General features: G+C 62.0%; 1 protein-coding gene across 6 annotated transcripts; it reads left to right on the plus strand.

Moving 5' to 3' along the window:
• Window positions 1-530: 530 nt before the first annotated feature.
• On the plus strand, window positions 531-18,238 carry FMNL1 (formin like 1). Of its 6 annotated transcripts, none has more exons than XM_033078883.1 (28): window positions 553-628; window positions 6,305-6,388; window positions 6,640-6,723; window positions 6,812-6,885; window positions 7,441-7,524; window positions 7,738-7,869; window positions 8,695-8,820; window positions 9,065-9,173; window positions 9,384-9,460; window positions 9,553-9,646; window positions 9,986-10,060; window positions 10,566-10,676; window positions 10,750-10,899; window positions 10,991-11,092; window positions 11,197-11,434; window positions 11,647-11,952; window positions 12,070-12,191; window positions 12,651-12,853; window positions 13,355-13,589; window positions 13,667-13,735; window positions 13,848-13,928; window positions 14,512-14,641; window positions 14,729-14,892; window positions 15,109-15,210; window positions 15,478-15,570; window positions 15,751-15,874; window positions 16,133-16,220; window positions 16,801-18,238. In XM_033078883.1, the coding sequence occupies exons 1-28, from the start codon at window positions 584-586 to the stop codon at window positions 17,513-17,515; spliced, it is 4,017 nt and encodes a 1,338-aa protein (XP_032934774.1). In that variant the 5' UTR covers window positions 553-583; the 3' UTR covers window positions 17,516-18,238. The 6 variants fall into 6 exon arrangements, with proteins under 6 accessions (XP_032934775.1, XP_032934779.1, XP_032934778.1 ...); XM_033078886.1 differs by having other exon boundaries at window positions 16,133-16,224; window positions 16,801-16,848; XM_033078884.2 differs by lacking the exon at window positions 8,695-8,820 and having other exon boundaries at window positions 531-628.
• The last annotated feature ends 883 nt before the right edge of the window (window positions 18,239-19,121 follow it).

The raw sequence follows: 19,121 nt of genomic DNA on the forward strand, positions 1-19,121 counted from the left end.
ACGAAATAAATATAATATAAAAGTAAATCTAGAATAAAGTTGAAAAAAAGAAATAAAATAAAATAGAATAAAAATATGAAATAAATATAAAGGTAAGTAGAATAAAGTTTAAAAAAGGAAAAATAAAATAAAATAAAATAAAAATATGAAATAAATATAAAAGTAAGTATAAAATAAAGTTTAAAATAAAATAAAATAAAATAAAATAAAATAAAATAAAATAAAATAAAATAAAATAAACCAAACGGGCTGCAGTGAGCCCCGCCGGGGCAGCGCCGCTCCGCTCCCTCCCTGCAGCCGAGCAGGTGCCGGGGCCGCCTCTGGCTCGGCCGGGGCGGGGGCCGGGGGCGGGCAGAGCGTTTATAGCGCGATAACGCCCGCAGAAGTTGCAAACGCCGGCGAGCGGCGGCGGCACGGGCGAGGACGAAGCTCGGCTCGGAGCCGGGGCCGCCCCGCAGCGCCCGCCATGGGCAACGCGGCCGGGGGGCTGGAGGGGGGCGCGGCCCCGCGGGAGCTCCGCGACCACCGCCCGCAGCCCGGGCCCCCCCCCGCCGCTGCCGCCCCGCCGTCCCCCCGGCAGCCCATGCCCGGCACCGCCGAGCTGGAGGAGCGATTCGGCCGCGTCCTGGTGAGCGGGGACGGCAGCGGCGGGGGGGGCCCGGCCGGACAGAACGGGGGATCGGGGGAGCCGCTGCGGGGGGACCGGACCCGCCGGGGGGGTCTCTCAGCATCCCTGCAGGCAGCAGCATCGTTAGCAGCGTTAGCACCGTGATCATCTTGTCGTAATCGTATTGTTACTATTTCACCGTTCTAACAATTGTTTGATTTATTATTTAATTGACATTCTAATTAATGATGATGACTGCCCTGCTCTCACCTTGTTTCCCCGGGCACACTCAGCCCTGCCCCGGGATGACCCCCAGCCGCTCCCCTTCCCTCATCGCTCTCACCTTGGCGGGATCCACCCCCCAAATTCTTGGGGTGACCCCGAGTGCCGGACCCCGGGAGGCTCCGCCATGGCGGGATGGGCGGCAGGGCCGGAGCGGCGCAGGCAGCCGGTGCTGCGGCTGGCGATGCTTCGCTCACCTCCCCTTCCTCCTCCTCCTCGGAGCCGGGGAAGCCCCGGCAGCGCTCCGGCCGCCCGCCGTGGGCAGCGGGCGATGGCCGGGCCGCGTTCCCGTGGGATGGATGGCAGCTCCTGGGGCCGCTCGGAGCTGCGGGAGAGCGGCTCCCGCTCGCTGCTCCGTCCTTGAGCGCGCTGCTCGGCCGTGACCTTCGCGCCAGGAGGGCCGGCTCCCGCCACCGCGCCACCCGCTCCAGCCCGACCCGTGCCCTCCCCAAAACTGCCCCCAGAAAACAGAATTGCTGCTTTAATCCCCCGAGCCCCCGCTGGGAGATGGAGCCGTTTCACCGATCCCGTGCCGGGAGCAGCGGCGGGCGCAGCTTCCACGATGCCGGCACCCCGGGAGCTGCTCGGCTGGATCTGCCGGGATCTGCTCGGCAGGGTCCCCCATCCCAGCCCCGAGCACGAATTACTTGGGAGCTTTACTATCTCGTGCAGTTGATGGGATTATTTGGGGGCGAGCACAGCAGCTGGAGCCACTGCAGTTGCAGGGGGTGATGGTGAGGGGCTCTGCCTGGTGGGACCCCCGTGGGACAGGGAGGGGATTGCCGTGGGACACTCGTGCTGGCAGGTGGCTGGGTGGGGTGGTGGCGCCTGTGATGGCTCCAGTTGTCACAGCAGCGGTGGCAGGAAGAGACCTCGGGCTGTTTCTGCTGCGAGGCCCCAGGAAGCAGCACTTTCAGCCGGGCTGGGCCTAGAAGGTTGAAAATCCTAAACCAAAAAATGATCAGAAAAGGGGCAAGCGCTGCTCCAGGCCCTCAGCACACCTTGTCTGCCTTCATCCCGAGGGAAAGCCCTTTTCTAGGAGAAGGGGCACCCGAGGGGCTGGATATGCCCCGACGGGAAGCGGGTGTCTTGTGAAAGCAGCTGTCCCAATCCCGCTTCCTCTTTCCGCAGTCCCTTCCCCATTCTCGTGGCTATGGGGGCAGCAGAACCCCGGGGGGATGGGGACAGGGGGTCCCTCTGCCCTCACCCACCACAAATACATTCCCTGACTTTGGCTTCAACTTTTCTACCTGCTGAGCTCAGTGATGGAGCAGGTGGGGACGAGCTGGGAATCTCCTGGTGGGACATGATCCAGACCTCACACGTTGCCATGGTTACAGTGATGCCATGAGAACTCAGTGAAAATCAGTTTTGGGCTGGACATCCCAAACTGGGAGAGCTGGTGGCACAAAATCTTGGCAGAAAAGCCCAGGGAGGAGCCTAGGAGATCCAAATTGCTGCCAGGAAGGGGACAGATAGACCCATTCGGTGCCAAGAGATGGGAATTTATTTTCCCAAAACTTTTTTCTCAAAAATTGGCTTCTTCCCAGGTGGGGCACTGTGGCAGATGCCACTTTGGCAGAGCGATGGGAGGGTTGTACCGTGCCAAGTGGTTTGGGATATGATGAGGTGGATTTTTGGGATGGAGCAGAGGAAGAGCATTTTGCTGCTGGGATAGGGATGCTCACACACTCCTGCTGGAGCAGTCAGGATTTCCCTTCCTTCGCATGTCAAGAGGCATAAATTGGGAATACATAAATGGGATTGTGAGCTGAATGTGGTGGAGTCAAAATCAAACAGTGGCTGACTGGGACAAGGGCTGCTCCAGCCAGGAGCTTTGCCTGGTGGGGGCTTTGCTGCTGCTTCTCCCAGGCCCTGGGGAGTGCAAGGCCAACGTCACCATTGCAGATGTTTGCAGATGTGCTATTGGCCCCAGAAGCAGGACAGGTCACCAGCCAGCCCTGGCCACAGTGTCAGCCTCGGCTCAACCAGGAAACAGAACCGGTCCTCAGCTTCCTGTGGGATCCATCTCCAGCCTGGCTGCAGCACGGTGGCCAAGGCTGGCTGGGGATGCAGGGCTGCAGTCAGGTGTCCCCATGGGGGACGTGTGTCCTGGGTGGGGAATTGCCTGTGAGCCACGAGCTGCTGGAGCAGGGCCTGGAGAGTGTCCTGGTGCAGAAGGCTCCTGTGCTGCTGGATCCAGCCCTGGGTGAGCCAGGAGGACATCCCAGTGCAGGGTGGGCAGGCAGGCACCCAGCAGGGATGAGGGCACTCTGGGTTGAACTACAGCAGCTTCTGCTTGTTCTTAAAATAGAGCTGGAGCAACAGGCACCACCCCAGCCCGCTCCCGCCATCCCCCCGGTCATCCTGGGGACATGTCTGCTCCTCCACTGCCCAGCCCTGCCTGACACTCGGTGGCTTGGGGTCTGGCTGGATCCAGGGAGTCCCTGATGGGATGAACTGGTCCTGGCAGCATTCCCCAGCCCAGTTTGCTGCATGAGGGAGGTCAGGGAGCCCTGGGTAGGCCTGGTCCTGCTCTGTGCCCTGCACTGAGCCCTGGGAAGAGGCAGGAGAACAAATTCAGTGTCGGTTGGGGGCACTGGAGGGAACACCATGGGACAACTGGCATTGCAGGACTGGGCATGTCCCAACCACCTCAGGGGTGCTCTGTAGCCATGAGGGATGGAGCATCCAGGAGTGGCATGGTCCATCAGTCACCCGGGCACCTGGTCCCTCCTGCAGCTGGAGAGCCCCATAGCCACCATCTGGGGCAGTTTCCTTCCTGTCCCCTTCCCTGGGGCAGGATTTTGTGCTGGTGTCTGGACTGGGCTGTTGTCCTGTCCCACGTGCTGCCGAGGCTTTCCATGTGTGGATGCACATCCCCCGTGCCCCAGAAACAGCACTGCCAGGGTTCAGCCCGGTTCACGCTCAGCCTGGCGGGGTTTGCAGCACAAACACTTCCCTGGAGGATGCTGGAACATTCTGTGCCAGCTTTGGTGCAGAGCTCGGCTCAGCGCTGCTCTGCTCGGCGCTGCCCGTTCACGTGTGGAACAAAAAGAGGTGTCTGACACCCAAAATAGCTCCATCCCTGCCAGCCATGATAGGAAAAGGTTGTTTTGTACTGGAAAATGATGATGGTGCTGCTTCACCTCCCCTGGCCTTGGTTTCAGTGTAGGGCAAACCTGCCTCACCCCAGAGCCGGTGCTGGGTCCCAGCCAGGCTCACCCTGGCGCTGGGCATGGCTGGGCCAGCACTGCAGGCTCTGTGACACTTTGTGTCACAGCAGGACTGTTGGGGGACATTTGGTGGCACCCACTCAGTGACGTGGTGGGCTGTGAGGCTGCTGGGAAGCCCCGGGCAGGGGTGGGATGAGGGTGCTGGGTGCTGGATGACGGCAGGTGGGTTGTGGCTGCTGGGTGCAAGTCGCTTGTGGCTCTCCCATCCTTGTCCCCAAAGGTGGAAGAGGAGGAGGACCAAGTCCTTCCTCAGACTCCTGTGGGGTGCTTGGCTGCTGCTCTGCACCACATCATCCACCCAGCCCCACATCATCCACCCAGCCCCACCTCCCACACACAGGTCCCCCCTCCCCGGCAGGAAATGAGAACCGGTTTCTTTGTTCTGCCGGCTGAGGCTCCTCAGCGCAGTCGCTTCCTCCGTGGCACCACAAGCCCACCCGGGACACACCCACCACCCAGTTTGTACCCGACCTGTGCCACATCCTGCCCGCAAGGGAGGGACCGCGGGACAGAGCCACCTCTGCAGGGACAGCCCCGCAGCCCCTGCCCCACCCTCGTGCTGGGTCCTGTCCCACCGCCAGTGCAGGGTCCTGCTTTGTCCAGGTCCCACCTGTGATGGCAGGTGCCACATCTGCTCTCTGCCAAGGGCATCCAACAGTGTCCCCCAGAGGGTGTCATGGGTGTGACAGAGCCCTGGGTGGGGTGTCTGGGTGTTGGTCCCTCTTGGCACAGCACTGTCCCTTGGTTTGACCCTCATCCATCTCAAGGATGGCATTGTGGGGACCAGAAATGGGGACAGCCAGGGGTTACTGTCACCTTGCCCATCCCAGAACCCACCCAGCAGCTCCAGTGGCTTCGCAATGAGACCATTTCTGACCCTGCAGCCTGGTTGGGCCCCCTGCCCAGCTCTCTGTGCTGGCCAGCCCCAGCCAAACCCAGCTCGTCCCCACCCACAGCTCCTGGTTTTGGCTTCTTGTGAAAGCAGCTTGACAGGTCCTCCCTGGAGGTGGTGGAGAGGTTTCTGTTCCTGCTCACCACAGTGGCACCTCTCCCCTTGGACCTGCTCTTCTGTGAGCAACCAAAGCTCTGGGAGATGCCTTCCTCCAAGCATGTTGTTCCAGCACGGTATCACCCCACATCCCCATCCTCCTTGTCAGGGAACCCCAAGACTGGGGTTTAGGGGTGACTTGGGGCTGTGCATGGCTCCACATGCCATCGTGCCAGCCTGCAGGGGCTCTCCAGCTGAGCTGGAGCATCAAAATCGGGTCTTTTAGCAAAATAAATCACCTGTGAGCCAAGCTGAGCTGCAGACTGGCCCAGCCCATGGTGGGTGTCCCATGAAGATCACCCCACTGTGTCCCTCAGCAGAGGCAGGAGGAGCTCACGGCAGGAGCAGTTTCGGCAGCGCCTAAAGCGGAAACCACGTCACGTCCTGTGGCGGCCGTGGGGGCTGGGGTTGTGCAACGGTGGCACGGAGGGACATGAGGATATGCCAGGCCTGACATCATTGTCTCTCAATAAACACTGATTTCCTCAGAGGGCTTGTCATGCGCCTGTGCTGGGGGGGACTTAGGCGTGGCCCCTCAAGCATGGCCTGGGCTCCTCAGGTGTGTCACCAGGCACTGTCCCCATCCCTCACCCTGTGTGGCCCTGCCAGGACTGGGCTGGCTGAGGCTGGGCACATGGTGCACTCATGACATGGATGGATGTGTCCAATTCTTCCTCCCATTCCCCACCAACACCCCTGCCCTCCCCTTGGGGACCTTCAGGTGGGAGCATTGTTGATAGATCCATGGGATGCTCGCATCCTGGGAACAGTGGTGTTCCCAACCTCCCACAGTTGTCCCCATCATCCCACCAGTGTCCCCATCCTCAAAATGCTGTTCTCATTTTTCCATCATGATCCCATCCTCCCACCAGTGTCCCCATTGTTCAACCACTGTCCCCATTGTCCCACTAGTGTCCCCATTTTCTCACTGGAATCTTCATGTCCCACTAGCGTCCCCATTCTCCCATCCTTCCACCAACATCACCATCCTCCCATGAGTATCCCTATGTCCCACTGGTGTCCCCATGTCCCACTGCTGAGCAAGGACACCTAGTGCTGGGTGAGCAGGGGGTGCTACATCCCAGGGGTGTTTTTGGGGTGAACCCCAGCACTGACACCCTTCACCCACAGAATTCCATGAACCTGCCCCCGGACAAGATGAAGCTGCTTAACCAGTATGACAACGAGAAGAAGTGGGAACTGATCTGTGATCAGGTGAGGTCCAAGCTCACAATGTCCCCACTGCTGTCCCTGTCCCCAAGTGCCACTCATGGAATGGTTTGGGCATCAATCTGGCTGTACCGAGCACTGACATCCATCTCGTTACTGACACAGCACCTTATTAACCTCATTAAGCATTGATGCAGCTGGGGTGGGGACAGGGACACTGTGGTTGCTGTGGGGACAGAGGCATGTCCCTGTGCCACAACCGTGGCCCAGTTTCAGCCTCTCTCTGGGGCTTGTAGGAGCGTTTCCAGGTGAAGAACCCTCCGTCTGCCTACATCCAGAAGCTGAAGAGTTACTTGGACACGGGTGGTGTCAGCAGGAAGGTGAGGGGTCCCTGTTGCAGCCCAGTCCCCTGGTCCCCATGCTAGGCTGGGCACAGGGACGGTGCCAATGGCTGTCCCCGTCCCACAGTTCAAGAGGCGAGTGCAGGAGTCAACGCAGGTGCTCCGAGAGCTGGAGATTTCCCTGAGGACCAACTACATCGGGTGAGGGTGGGGGTGGCATTGTCACCCAGCCACTGCCACTGTCTCTGGGATGGGGATGGACATGCTGCTGGTTCTGTCTGGAGGGTGACAGCAGGATGGGGAGGCTGTGGCCTCATCCTGCCCCCTTAGGAGGGCTCTGATGGGAGGCTGAGGGTGCTGAGGCAGCTGGGGGTGCTGTGGGTCTGAGCCCCATTTGGGCTGTCTGGTCCCCCTGAGTGCCAGGAGGGGCCCTGCCCTGACCCTGGCTGTCCTGACCCCTTGTGGGGTGATGGGTGCCCACGGTGCCCAGGGCCAGGCTGTCCTGTCGTGGCAGTGGTGGCAGCAGTGGTGACAGGAGAGCCCTTGGGCTTTGTGCCCCGTATATCAAGTTCACCATGGCATTCACCTGGCCTCAGAAAAATGTCAGCTTATGGTGTCACCTCATGTCCCCAGCATGTTCCACACTTGCTGGGGACCTCTGACCAGGGGATGGCTCTGCTGAGAGTCTGGGGGCAGGGGGAGAGAGGATTGGCAGTGGGGGCTTGGCAGAGCCCACTAACTCTCTGCACCCTCCAGCTGGGTCCAGGAGTTCCTCAACGAGGAGAACAAGGGGCTGGACGTGCTGCTGGAGTACCTCGCCTTTGCCCAGTGCTCTGTCGCGTATGTCCCCACCGGGTGTCCTGTCCCCAAGGCTGGGATCAGCCTCCCCTGGGGCTCAGCAGGGCTAGGGGGGTCCCTGGGGTGCCCTCCCTTGTCATCAGGGTGATGCTCCATAGCTCAGGCTGAGCAGAACATCCCCAACATCCCTGGGGGGCATGTGCCCATATTAGGGTGCCACATCTCACCCGTGCCCATGTCCCCACGGGCCACCAGGTATGACATGGAGAGTGCAGAGAACAGCCCCGGCTCTGACAAGGGCAAGGAGCGGTCACTGGAGGACCTGAACAAAAGCACCTCCTCGTCCCCCACGCAGGGCTCCTCCAAAACGCGGCCTCTCACTGTAAGGTAACGTGTGGTCCTGACCCCAAACTGTCCCCCTGTCCTTGTGCCGTGTCCCCCGCTCTCGCCTCGCTGCACCCCCGGCCGCGCCGCGCTTGGAGAGGGGCTTGGCAGGGAGACGCAGGCCCGGCCCTCAAAATGGGTGCCCATTGCTGGTTTGAGGGTGGGGACAAAGCCACATCCCCCTGTGTGCCCTCAGGACCTAAGCCCTGCCTGGCGCTGGGCTGGATCCGTGTCCCCACCCCGGCACTGCGACCGTCCTGGGGTGCTCTGGTTAAACCCCAGGAATACACAAAAATTGGGAGTGTTGGAGATTTTGGGGAAGCAAATCGCAGCCCCCTGGTTTAAACCCGGGGGGAGGGACGGGCCTGTGTCCCCCCAAGCCGGTCCTGGTGGCTGGTGGCTCTCGCTTGGTGCCGCTCGCCCGCAGCCCCGTCTAACCCCGCTCTTCTCTTGCACGCTGCCGGGACGCGCTGACGGTAGGTGACGGGGCACTGGCGGGACGGGGACACCCCACGGGACCCCGCTGCTGGGCACCGGTATTGGGGACAGGGCCTGCGGGGCATCCCCGGTGGGCGGGGGAGTCCCAGGGACACCCCACCGCGGTCACCCCCGGAGCTGTAACGTGGCACCCCGGGGAGCGCGGGGTCCCTCGCGGCCTGCCAGCAGCTCTGGAGGAGCCGGGGTGTCCCTCCCAGCCCCAGGGACAGGTCAGGAGGGACGTGGCACCCGCACGGGGTCCCACCCCTTGTCCCCGAGCCCGGGTGGCCCCGGGGCGGCGCGGGAGCCCCGTTTCTCCCTCCTGTCCTGCAGGCTCTAACGCGCCTCCAGCTGCTGCCTCTCGAACCAGCACATCCACACCCTCCTCCGCCACGTCCACCCCAGCGTCCCCTGCGGTGCCCCGGGCAGCGATGGGGACAGTGCCCCCAGGTCACCCGGCAGCTCCTGCCCGCCCCGGTGAGCCTCCGAGACCACCCGTGTGCACGAAGGGGCCCCAAAACCCGTCCCACCCACATCGCCGCCCCAGTCCCAGGGCTTCTATATGGGCACGGGCACGAGCATTTCTCCCGTGGGGTGCAGCCGCCTGGGTGTCCCGGTGTCCCCCCGCCCCCGCTGCCACCCCCTTGCGCTGTCCCCTCCCCGCTTTACGCTGCGCCCGCGGCTTCCCCGGGCCCCGCTCAGCCGCGCTCTCCCCGCCCAGGCTGAACCCCTCGCACAGCAGGAAGACGCTGCGCAACTCGCGGCTCGTCAGCCAGAAGGACGATGTTCATGTGTGCATCATGTGCCTCCGCGCCATCATGAACTACCAGGTGGGAGTGGGCGGCATCCGCGGGGATCCGCCCGGGGCTCCCCCGGGATCCCCCGCACCCGCAGCTTCGGGGTGGGACCGGCTCTGCATCCCCCGGCGCTGGGATGTCAACCTCCTCCTGCCTGCTGGGGTGTGGCATGGGGGTGTGCCACGGTCCTGGAGTGTCTCCAGGGGGACACACGACCCCATTAATGCTCCTTTCCCCCCCAAGTCTGGCTTCAGCCTGGTGATGAACCACCCAGCCTGTGTCAATGAGATCACCCTGAGCCTCAACAACAAGAGCGCCAGGTAGGAGCTGCCCTGCCCTGCCCAACAAGGGTTGTCCCTTGTCCCCCTGCCTGCCCCACGGCCCCAGCCCCCTCACACCACGGTCTCTGTAGGACCAAGGCTCTGGTGCTGGAGCTGCTGGCTGCTGTCTGCCTGGTCCGAGGTGGCCACGACATCATCCTGGCTGCCTTTGACAACTTCAAGGAGGTGAGTCCCCAGCAGGGACACCCAGTCCCAGCAAGGACACTCAGTCCCCATGTGAATATCTGTGCTCCAGTGGGGTTTGTGCCTCAGTTTCCTTGTGTGTGGCAGAGCCCTGCACCATCCTCAAATCTCTGCCTCACTTATGGATGTTCCACTCACTGGGTTTGATGTCCTCATGCTACCATGTGTCCCCAGGGCCATGTCCCAGCTGGCTGAGTGCCTGGCAGCACCAGTCAGGGTTGGAATGGTGTCACCAATAGATACCTCCTATCCTGCCACTCTCCTGGGTGTCCCCTGGCCATACCCTTCCTGCCTGGCCTTGACCCTTCTCCTCCCCCCCAGGTCTGTGGGGAGAAGAACCGCTTCGAGAAGCTGATGGAATATTTCCGAAATGAGGATAGCAACATTGACTTCATGGTGAGTGGCTGCTGGGCCCATGCTCTGCTGTCCCCAGGGTGTCATGTCACCAAGGCTGCTGCACTGTCCCCAGGCCATTACACCCCAGGAGCTACTGACCACTGTCCCTATGGCATCATGTCCCAAGGGCTGAGCCACCAAAACTCTCCCTACACCACCGTGTCCTCAGGGGCTGCTGAGCCACCATGCTGTCCTGAGGGTGGCATGTCCCAAGGGCTGTGAGGCTGTTCTCCTGTCCCCAGGGGCTTCTAAGCCACTACAGTGGGCCTGTGGCATCGTGTCCCCAAGGGCTTCTAAGCCATTGAACTATCCCCAGGCCATCATATCCCCAAGGCCACTGTGCTGTCCCCCAGGCACCATGTCCCCAGGACTGTGTAAACCACCATGCACTCCCCAGGGGCACCATGTCCCCGAGAGCCACCAACCCCCCATGCAGCCCCTGGGGCAACATCCCCAAGGGCCACCCTGTGCTGTGCCATGGCCACGCTGAGCCGTGTCCCCGCAGGTGGCCTGCATGCAGTTCATCAACATCGTGGTGCACTCGGTGGAGAACATGAACTTCCGCGTGTTCCTGCAGTACGAGTTCACCCACCTGGGGCTGGACCAGTACCTGGAGGTGGGTGATCCCGAGGGTGGGGGTGCCAGGGGCGCTGCCAGCGCTGGCGGTGACACCGGCTGTGCGTCGGCAGACTCTGCGCCTCACCGAGAGCGACAAGCTGCAGGTGCAGATCCAAGCCTACCTGGACAACGTCTTCGATGTGGGGACCATGCTGGAGGATTCGGAGACCAAGACGGCGGTGCTGGAGCACATGGAGGAGCTGCAGGAGCACGTCAGCCAGGTGGGCCGTGGGCGCGTGGGCAGAGCCGCTGACGCAAGCCCCGAGGGAGGGATGAGGATGGGGCTGAGCGGCGGCGCCTCGTCCCCCACAGTTGACGGAGAAGCTGCAGGATGCGGAGAACGACTCCATGGCCAAGATAGCAGAGCTGGAGAAGCAGCTGAGCCAGGCACGGCGGGAGCTGGAGGCGCTGCGGGTGAGCCGGGGGTGCTGCGCTACTGAGGGCGCTGGGACTGAGGGACTGGGCTCAGAGAGTGCAGTGGGACACTGGTGACCTGCCGGGGATTGTCACCTCTCCAGGAGCAGCTGAGCCCCCCGCGGCCGCCCAGCCCGCCGTCCCCCCAGCCCCAGGAGTGCTACCGGCTGGCACTGGAGCGGCGGCTGGCGGAGCTCGAGGAGAAGGGGCTGGTGCAGATCCTGCGTGGGCCCGACGGAGACGTCGCCATCGAAATTGTCCCCGTTGTCATAGAAACCCCCGCAGCTCCCGTGATTTCTGGAGAGGCCACCGCCACCACCGACACCACCGCCACCTGCACAGGTACCGTGGGTGCGAGGGGATGTCCCCTTCCCGGCGGGCGGGGACACCTGGCACCAAAGAGGGGTTGGCAGAAAGGCTCTGGGCACAGGAACTGAGGCGGGGGTGTGGGAATGTGCCCGGGGACTCGGGGAAATGCGGTGGCAGAGGGAGCGTGGTGGTGGCACCGTGCCCTGCTGTGTCACCATCTCACCCACCTCTTCTTTCCCTTGCAGATGCTCCGGCTCTGGCTCCAGCCCCACCTCCCCCACCAGCACCTGCTGCCCCCCCGCCCCCACCCCCTCCACCTCCCCCACCTTTGCCGGGGGCTGAACCCATCCCTCCCCCACCCCCTGCACCCCCTCTGCCCGCAGGCACCGCTCCCCCCCCAGCTCCCCCTCTCCCGGGTGCCGCAGTGCCACCACCCCCCCCACCGCTCCCGGGGGGGCCGGAGGGGCCCGTGCCCCCCCCTCCACCACCCCCACCCCTCGGTGGGGAGCCCCCAGCCGGGCCGGGTGCCCTCCCCACTGCCAACGGTTCAGGTGAGTGTGGCCCAGAGATGGTGGGGATGTTCCCTGTGAGGGGTCTGGGGGTACCCTGGGGTGGATTTGGGACGCCCCCTCCGTGACGCGTTCCCCCATCCCCCCGTGACCCTGCAGTGAAGGTGAAGAAGCCGATCCAGACCAAGTTCCGCATGCCCGTCTTCAACTGGGTGGCTCTGAAGCCGAGCCAGATCGACGGCACCGTCTTCACCGAGCTCAACGATGAGAAGGTGCTGCAGGTGAGCACACGGGGACAAGGGGCTGGGCACGGGATGCCCGGGGGGGCTCAGTGCCCCAGGCCATGCTGAAGCTGCCCGGTGCCCACCCTGCACCCATCCTCGGTGTCACAGGGCTGCAGCAGGAGCAGGAGGTCAGGAAAACTCCTTAGCACCATGGAGAGGGACATGGGATCTGGCGCGCTTCTCCTCTCACCCTGTCCTTGTCCCTTTGCTCCATCCACATCCTCACATCCTGTCCTTTTCTTCTTCCTCATCTCCATCCTCTGGTCCCCTGACCCCCTCCTTACCCCCTCCCTGTCCTCTTGCCTGTCTCTGTACTTGTCCCTTTGTTCCATCCTCAATCCCTTTGCTTCATCTTGATTCTCACTCCTCACCCCTACCCTGCTCCTCTGGCCCCGTCCTCACCCCAGATGTCCCACGCCACCTCCCTGCCGTGCCCACAGCCCCGTGTCCCCACAGGAGCTGGACATGAGTGACTTTGAGGAGCAGTTCAAGACCAAGGCGCAGGGCCCAGCCCTGGACATCAGTGCCCTCAAGGCCAAGGCCACACAGAAGGCCCCCAGCAAGGTGACCCTCATGGAGTCCAACCGGGCCAAGAACTTGGCCATCACCCTGCGCAAGGGCGGCCGCAGCATCCAGGACATCTGCACGGCCATCGAGACGTGAGTGCTCTCTGCTGGGGTGGGGCAGGGGCAGGATGGGGTCAGGCACAGCCAGCACGGGGTTGGGATGGTGGAGGGTGTGATGGGATGCAGAGGTTGGTGTGGGGATGGAGGAATAGAGGTGGGGAGATGGAGGGTGAGGGATCAGATATGGAGAGGTGGAAGGATGCAGGCACCAGCTGTGGGGATGGAGAAATGCAGGAATGAGACATGAGGCTGTGGGGGTCAGACACAGAGACACAGATGGATGCAAAGACCAGTTGTGGGGATGGAGGGATGCAGGAAGCAGATATGAAAAGAAGGGATGTGGGGACAAAAGACAGAGAGATGGAGGGATCCATATGGAGAGATAGAGACATAGAAAGATGGAGTAATGCAGGAACCAGCTGTGGGGGTGGAGGGATCAAGGACCTCCTGTGGGGGTGGAGGGATAATGGAACCAGCTGGGTGTTTGGGACCATGGCAGGGCCTGACAGTAGCAGGAGTGTCCCCTCCCCGCAGGTACGACCAGCAAGCCCTGAGCCTCGACTTCCTGGAGCTGCTGCTGCGTTTCCTGCCTACCGAGTACGAGCGGAGCCTGATCGAGAAGTTCGAGCGGGACCAGCAGCCGCCAGAGGAGCTGTCGGACGAGGACCAGTTCATGATCCGCTTCAGCAAGATCCCCCGCCTGGCCGAGCGCATGAACGTCATGATCTTCCTGGGCAGCTTCGGCGACACAGCGCAGCTGCTCATGCCGGTGTGCGGGGGGCCGGGCGGGGCAGGGGCGCGGGGGTGGCTCCTGCGGGGACACTCACCCCCTTCCCTCCCCCACAGCAACTCAACGCCATCATCGCCGCCTCCATGTCCCTCAAGTCTTCCAGCAAACTGCGCCACATCCTCGAGGTGAGGGCTTCGGGGGAGGTGGCCCCTAGGGGTGCACGCAGGGTGCTGGCAGAGTGTCTGTGGGCGTTGTGCCCTCCTGGCCCTGTGTCCCCAAGCTGTGGTGTCCCTGCAGATCGTCCTGGCCTTCGGGAATTACATGAACAGCAGCAAGCGTGGAGCTGCCTACGGCTTCCGGCTGCAGAGCCTCGATGCGGTAGGGTCGGTGTGGGGTGCCTGGGGTGGGGCTGATCGGGGCACTGCCACTGCCAGGGACCAGCCCTGGGGACAGAGGGACACAAGGACCAGCTGCAGAGATAGGAGGATGCAGGAACCTGCAGGGATGCAAGGACCGGCAGTAGGGATGGAGGGACATGAGGTTTGCTGTGGGGACAGAGGAAGGAAGAGATTGTCTGTTGTGTTAGAGAGGCAAGGGGAGGAGGCAAAGGGATGGAGATACACAGGAATGGGGTCAGAAGGATGGAGACCTGATATGGAGAGATTCAACGATTCAAGGATCTTGATGAAGGAAGATGGGATGAAGGAAGATAAAGAAAGATGCAAGGTGACAGAGGGAGAAAGGTCACACATGGGAATGTCGGGATAAAGAACCAGCTGCAGGGACAGAGCGATGCAGACCCTGCCATGGGGATGGAGAAAGATGGGAATCAGCCATGGGAATGGAGGGATGCAGACCTGCCTGGGGATGCATACAGACCCAGCCACATGGATAAAGGGCCACCAGAGGCAGGGTGAGGGGGTCGTGGCTGCAGGTCAGGGCTGACTCTGCCCTGGCCCAGCTCCTGGAGATGAAGTCAACAGACCGCAAGCAGACGCTGCTGCACTACCTGGTGCGGGTGATCATGGAGAAGTACCCGGAGCTCACTGGCTTCCACACCGAGCTGCACTTCCTCGACAAGGCAGGCACAGGTAGTGCCCACGTGCCCTGGGCCAGGCATCAGGGCAGCCCCTGGCACTTGGAGCCTGCCCTGAGCCTGCACTGCTCACCTCCCACAGTGTCCCTGGATGGTGTCCTGCAAGACGTGCGGAGTCTGCAGCAGGGCATGGAGCTGACCCGCAGGGAATTCATGAGACAGGACGACAGCCCCGTGCTCAAGGACTTCCTCAAGGTCAACTCGGAGGTGATGGAGAAGCTGCAGGCTGACAGCAAAACTGCCAAGGTGGGTGCTGGGGTGAGGTCATGGGCGCTGCATAGGGACACCCTGGGGTGCCCTCTGCTCACACCTCTGCCCCCTGGGAGACCCTCCTGCTTGGGATGTGGCTCCCGAGGAGAGACACGGGGCAGGATGGGGAGGTGGGAGAGGCTGGAAGGAGGTGGTGGGCAATGGGCACCACTGCCTTGCCCCAGCCCCTGGATCAGGTGTCTCTGCCCACAGGAAGCATATGAGTCAGCTGTGGAGTATTTCGGGGAGAACCCCAAGACCTGTCCCCCTACCACCTTCTTCCCCATGTTTATGCGCTTCATCAAAGCCTACAAGGTAGGAGGGGGCATGGGGTTCTGTGTTTCTGAGGGCTGGGAGGAGATTTGGGGGACCTGACCTCACTTTGGAGCAACCAGTGGAAGTCACAGGCAAAGCTGGGGCTCGTGGGGTCAGGAGACCTTGGTGCTCAGGAATGACCCTTTGGGATGATCAGAGATTTTGGAACTGGGTTGGGGTGAGCTGGGGGCTGTGAGGGGAGGGAGGAAGGGGGCTGCAGTTCTGGACACCTCTGCCTCAACACACCCTTCCTGCCCCTCTCCCAAGCAAGCAGAGCAGGACATCGAACTGTGGAAGAAACAAGAGGCTGCAGCCAAAGAGGCAGAATCCTGCTCCCCTGGCAGCGAGCAGCAGCCTGAGGTGAAGGTGCCCCCATATCTGTGTCCTGGGGGGTTCTCAGCCCCAGCCCTGAGTGGCTGAGTGCTGGAGAAGGACTAAACAGGTCCTGGGGAGGGGCAACTGAGTGGGAGGTGAAGGTGAGGGTACCCCATCTCCTCTGGGGTGTCATCAGGCCACTCAAGCACCCTGTCCCCTCCCCAGCTGCCTGTCCAGAAGGCCAGGAGGCAGCAGATGGACATGATTGCTGAGCTGAAGAAGAGGCAGATGGTGAAGGAGCCGCTCATCTATGAAGGCAAAGATGGTGCCATTGAGGATATAATTTCAGGTGAGAGATGATTTCAGGTGAGCAGCCAGGTGTCCCCAGATCACAGACCCAGGGCTGGGGGCTGCAGGGGCTGTCACAGGAGCTGGAGGATCACCAAGCTGCAACACAGGGACCAAACCTACCTGCAAGCACCTTCACATCCCACATGGCAAAGCTGCCGAGTGCTCCCTCCCCTGTCTCATATCTCTTCCTCCTCTTCTGCTTCTTCCTCCTCTCTCCTCCTGCTCCTCCTCGCTGTCTCTGGACCACTCTGCTCAGCTCTCAAAACTGTTCCTTTCACGGCCCGGACGGGCAAACGCTCGTCCCGGCTCTTCTGCGACGTGAGCTTCAACGAGGAGAGTCCTCTGTAGGTAACGTGGGGCAGCGGGGCCGGCGCAGGTGGGCGGGGGCTGCCGAGGGCTGCCGGGCTTCCCCCCCTCCCCGCCCCGGCTCTGTGGCCGGATTTGCCCCACGCTGAACCCAACCCAGGCTGAGCCCCGATGCGGTGCTGGGCTCCGAGAGCCGCCGGCCGGGCTCCCACAGGCTCATTCGTAGCTGCTGCTCCTCCCTGGGCTCTCCTGAGTGTCCTCATACCCTGAGGGGCGGCTCCGGGCAGAGAGACAGGACAAGGGGCAGGGGTTTTAAACGAGCAAAGGAGGGTTTTAGGTTGAAGGTTCGGCAAAAATTTAATTCCTGTAAGGGTGAACCCTGGCTAGAGAAGCTGTGGCTGCCCCAGCCCTGGGAGTGTCCAAGGCCTGGCCTGGCTGGACAAGCCTTGGAGCACCCTGGGGCAGTGGAAGGTGTCCCTGCCATGGCAGGGGTGGGACTGGATTAAGTCAAGGTTTAAGAACCTTCCAATCCAAAGCATTCCATGTTAATGTGGTGGGTGGCAGATCCGGGTGATCCCGGGAGGGCAGTGAAGCTCAAGCCCTGCTTCCCCGGTGCAGATCTGCGGAACAACCCGTACCGGCGGGGGGACAAGGCCCGCGGCAGCGCCAAGAAGCGGGCGGCGGGGCAGAGCCTGCAGGCCACGCCGGACATCGCGCTGTGAGCGGCGCCGTCCCTGCCGCGGGGCAGCGGGGCAGGACCGGCCTCCCGGCGCGGATGGGACCGCAGGGTGTCCGTCCCTCAGCGCGGGGCTCGTGCTGGAGGGACAGGGCCCGCTCCGAGCTGCTCCAGCCGCTTAACGCGCCAGCTCCGCCTGCCTGCCTGGGGCCGGGCACGGGCACCCCCGGCGCTTGCTTGGCCACGTCCCTGAGCTCCTCTCCCCAGGCTGGCAGGGCTGGGGGGCCCTCCTGGCTACGGACAGGGCGGGGGAAGCACAGAAAGGGCTCCAGCTTGTCCTGCAAGGAAAAGAGGGGCTGTCCCATCCCGACCCCGGCGCTGCTCCCTCGCACGCTGGCCACGGGGCCATCCCTGCGCTCCGGCGTGTCCCACCCTGAGCTTGCTGGTGCCTTTGATTGCCGCTGCGGGAGGGGATGGGGTGTCAGGCAGGGACACAGCGCTCCCCGCACACCCCCCCGCCTCCCCCGGCCCCGCAGAGCCCCCAGCCCCGCGTTCTCCTGCGCTGCAGAGCCAGCGAGGAGCTGCTGCAAAGCTCCCACCCCGGGCACCTCCCGGAGCCAGGGGCTGGCAGCGGTGCTATTTTACATGAATTTATAAGTCTTCCTTCAAATTTCTCTGTGCTGCGGCAGCAGGGAAAGGAGCACCCCCACACAGGGTGTCCCCAAGGCTGTGGCGAACAGCGCTGGGCTGCTCCTCGCCGCAGGGGAGGCTCCGTAGCTGTGGCAATCGGCAGCAGCGACAAGTTGTCGCGAGGTGGTGACACCTCCGCCCACCTGCATCCGCAGCATCCACCTGCACTGCCGGGGCTGGGGCCCCGGGACAAACCGGGACTGGCAGCCCGTTTTGTGGGGTGGGACACGCAGGAGATGCCGGCAGCCCCAGCCCCGCAGCAGCCGCAATCCCGAGGCTGCGGGGTCCCTGCAGAGCCGCACGATCCTCTCGGGACCGCTCCGGACCCGACCGCCGCTCCCTGCCCTGCCCCGCTCTGCTGACAGCCCCGACCCCGCAGTGCCGCAATTAAACCTCGGTGCATTTACTTCATCAGCCGGCCCCGCTCCTCCCTCCTCCTGCCCCTCCTCCCGTCCCTTCTCGCTCGTCCCAGCTTTAGCCAGAGCAGCCGCTGCTTCCTGCTGTATTTAAGCTGCTTCAGCGCCGGCTCCGTGTCCGGGGAGGGATGGGAAATGAATGTGTAACTTATAAATGCCTTTAAGCCAGAAATGTAAACCATTAACTGCTCATTTGTATACATTATTTTTATATACTGAAGGCCTGTTTAATCTAAAGCAAAACTGGTAATAAAATGTCTCAGCGGATAAAGAACTTGTCTGGGAGAAGGGTTTGTATGGGAGGGCAATGCTGTTATGGAGGGAGGGAGAAAAGAAGGAAAGATGGAGTGAGGGAAGGATAGAGGAGAAAGGAAGGGGGGAAGGAGGGAAGCTGAAAGGAGGGATAGAAAGATGGAGGGTGTGGCTGTGGCTGCCCCATCCCTGGAAAAGTCCAAGGCCAGGCTGGATGGGGTGTGGGAGCAACCTGGGATAGTGGGAGGTGAGAGGATGGAACGAGATGATCTTTAGGGTCCCTTCCAACACAAACCAGTCTGGAATTCTAGCATAAACCACCCACCATTTTTTTGAGGACAACAGATCTGAGGTCTGTTCACAGCATAGACATGTGGGTGCATGACAGCACAAAAATGTGTTTCAGGATAACTGTCCTCACTCAGCAGCCTGGCCACAGCCCCCCAGCTCGCTGGGCTCATTTACTGGAAGGATTCAGCTCTGTGCAGACAGCTCCTGCAACAGCAGAGGGGCTGCAGCACTGGGAGATGTAGGGGGATCCCCAGAGCTCCACCTGCCTCACCCCTGCACCTCCCAGTGCAGCCAATCCCCTACAATGGAACAGAGGGAGGACAAGGGACTGTGCTTGGAAGGAGAGAGATGCGAGGATATACAGCAAAGCCTGGGCTTAGATCCATCAAAGTTAGTGCTGCTTCTTTATTCCCAAAAGTCACAGAATCCTTCAAGATCCTGGGGTGGAGGGGACACCAAAGGATGATCCAGTCCCACCCCTGGCCCTGCACAGACCCCCCAGCAATCCACCCTATCCAAACACTCCTGGAGCTCTGGCAGCCTCAGGGCTGAGGGCTGGGACCATTCCCTGGGGAGCCTGGGCAGTGCCCAAACCCCCTCCCTGACTTCTTCTG

The sequence above is a fragment of the Catharus ustulatus genome, chromosome 23 (assembly GCF_009819885.2).
Source record: "Catharus ustulatus isolate bCatUst1 chromosome 23, bCatUst1.pri.v2, whole genome shotgun sequence".
Classification (NCBI taxonomy): Eukaryota; Metazoa; Chordata; class Aves; order Passeriformes; family Turdidae; genus Catharus; species Catharus ustulatus.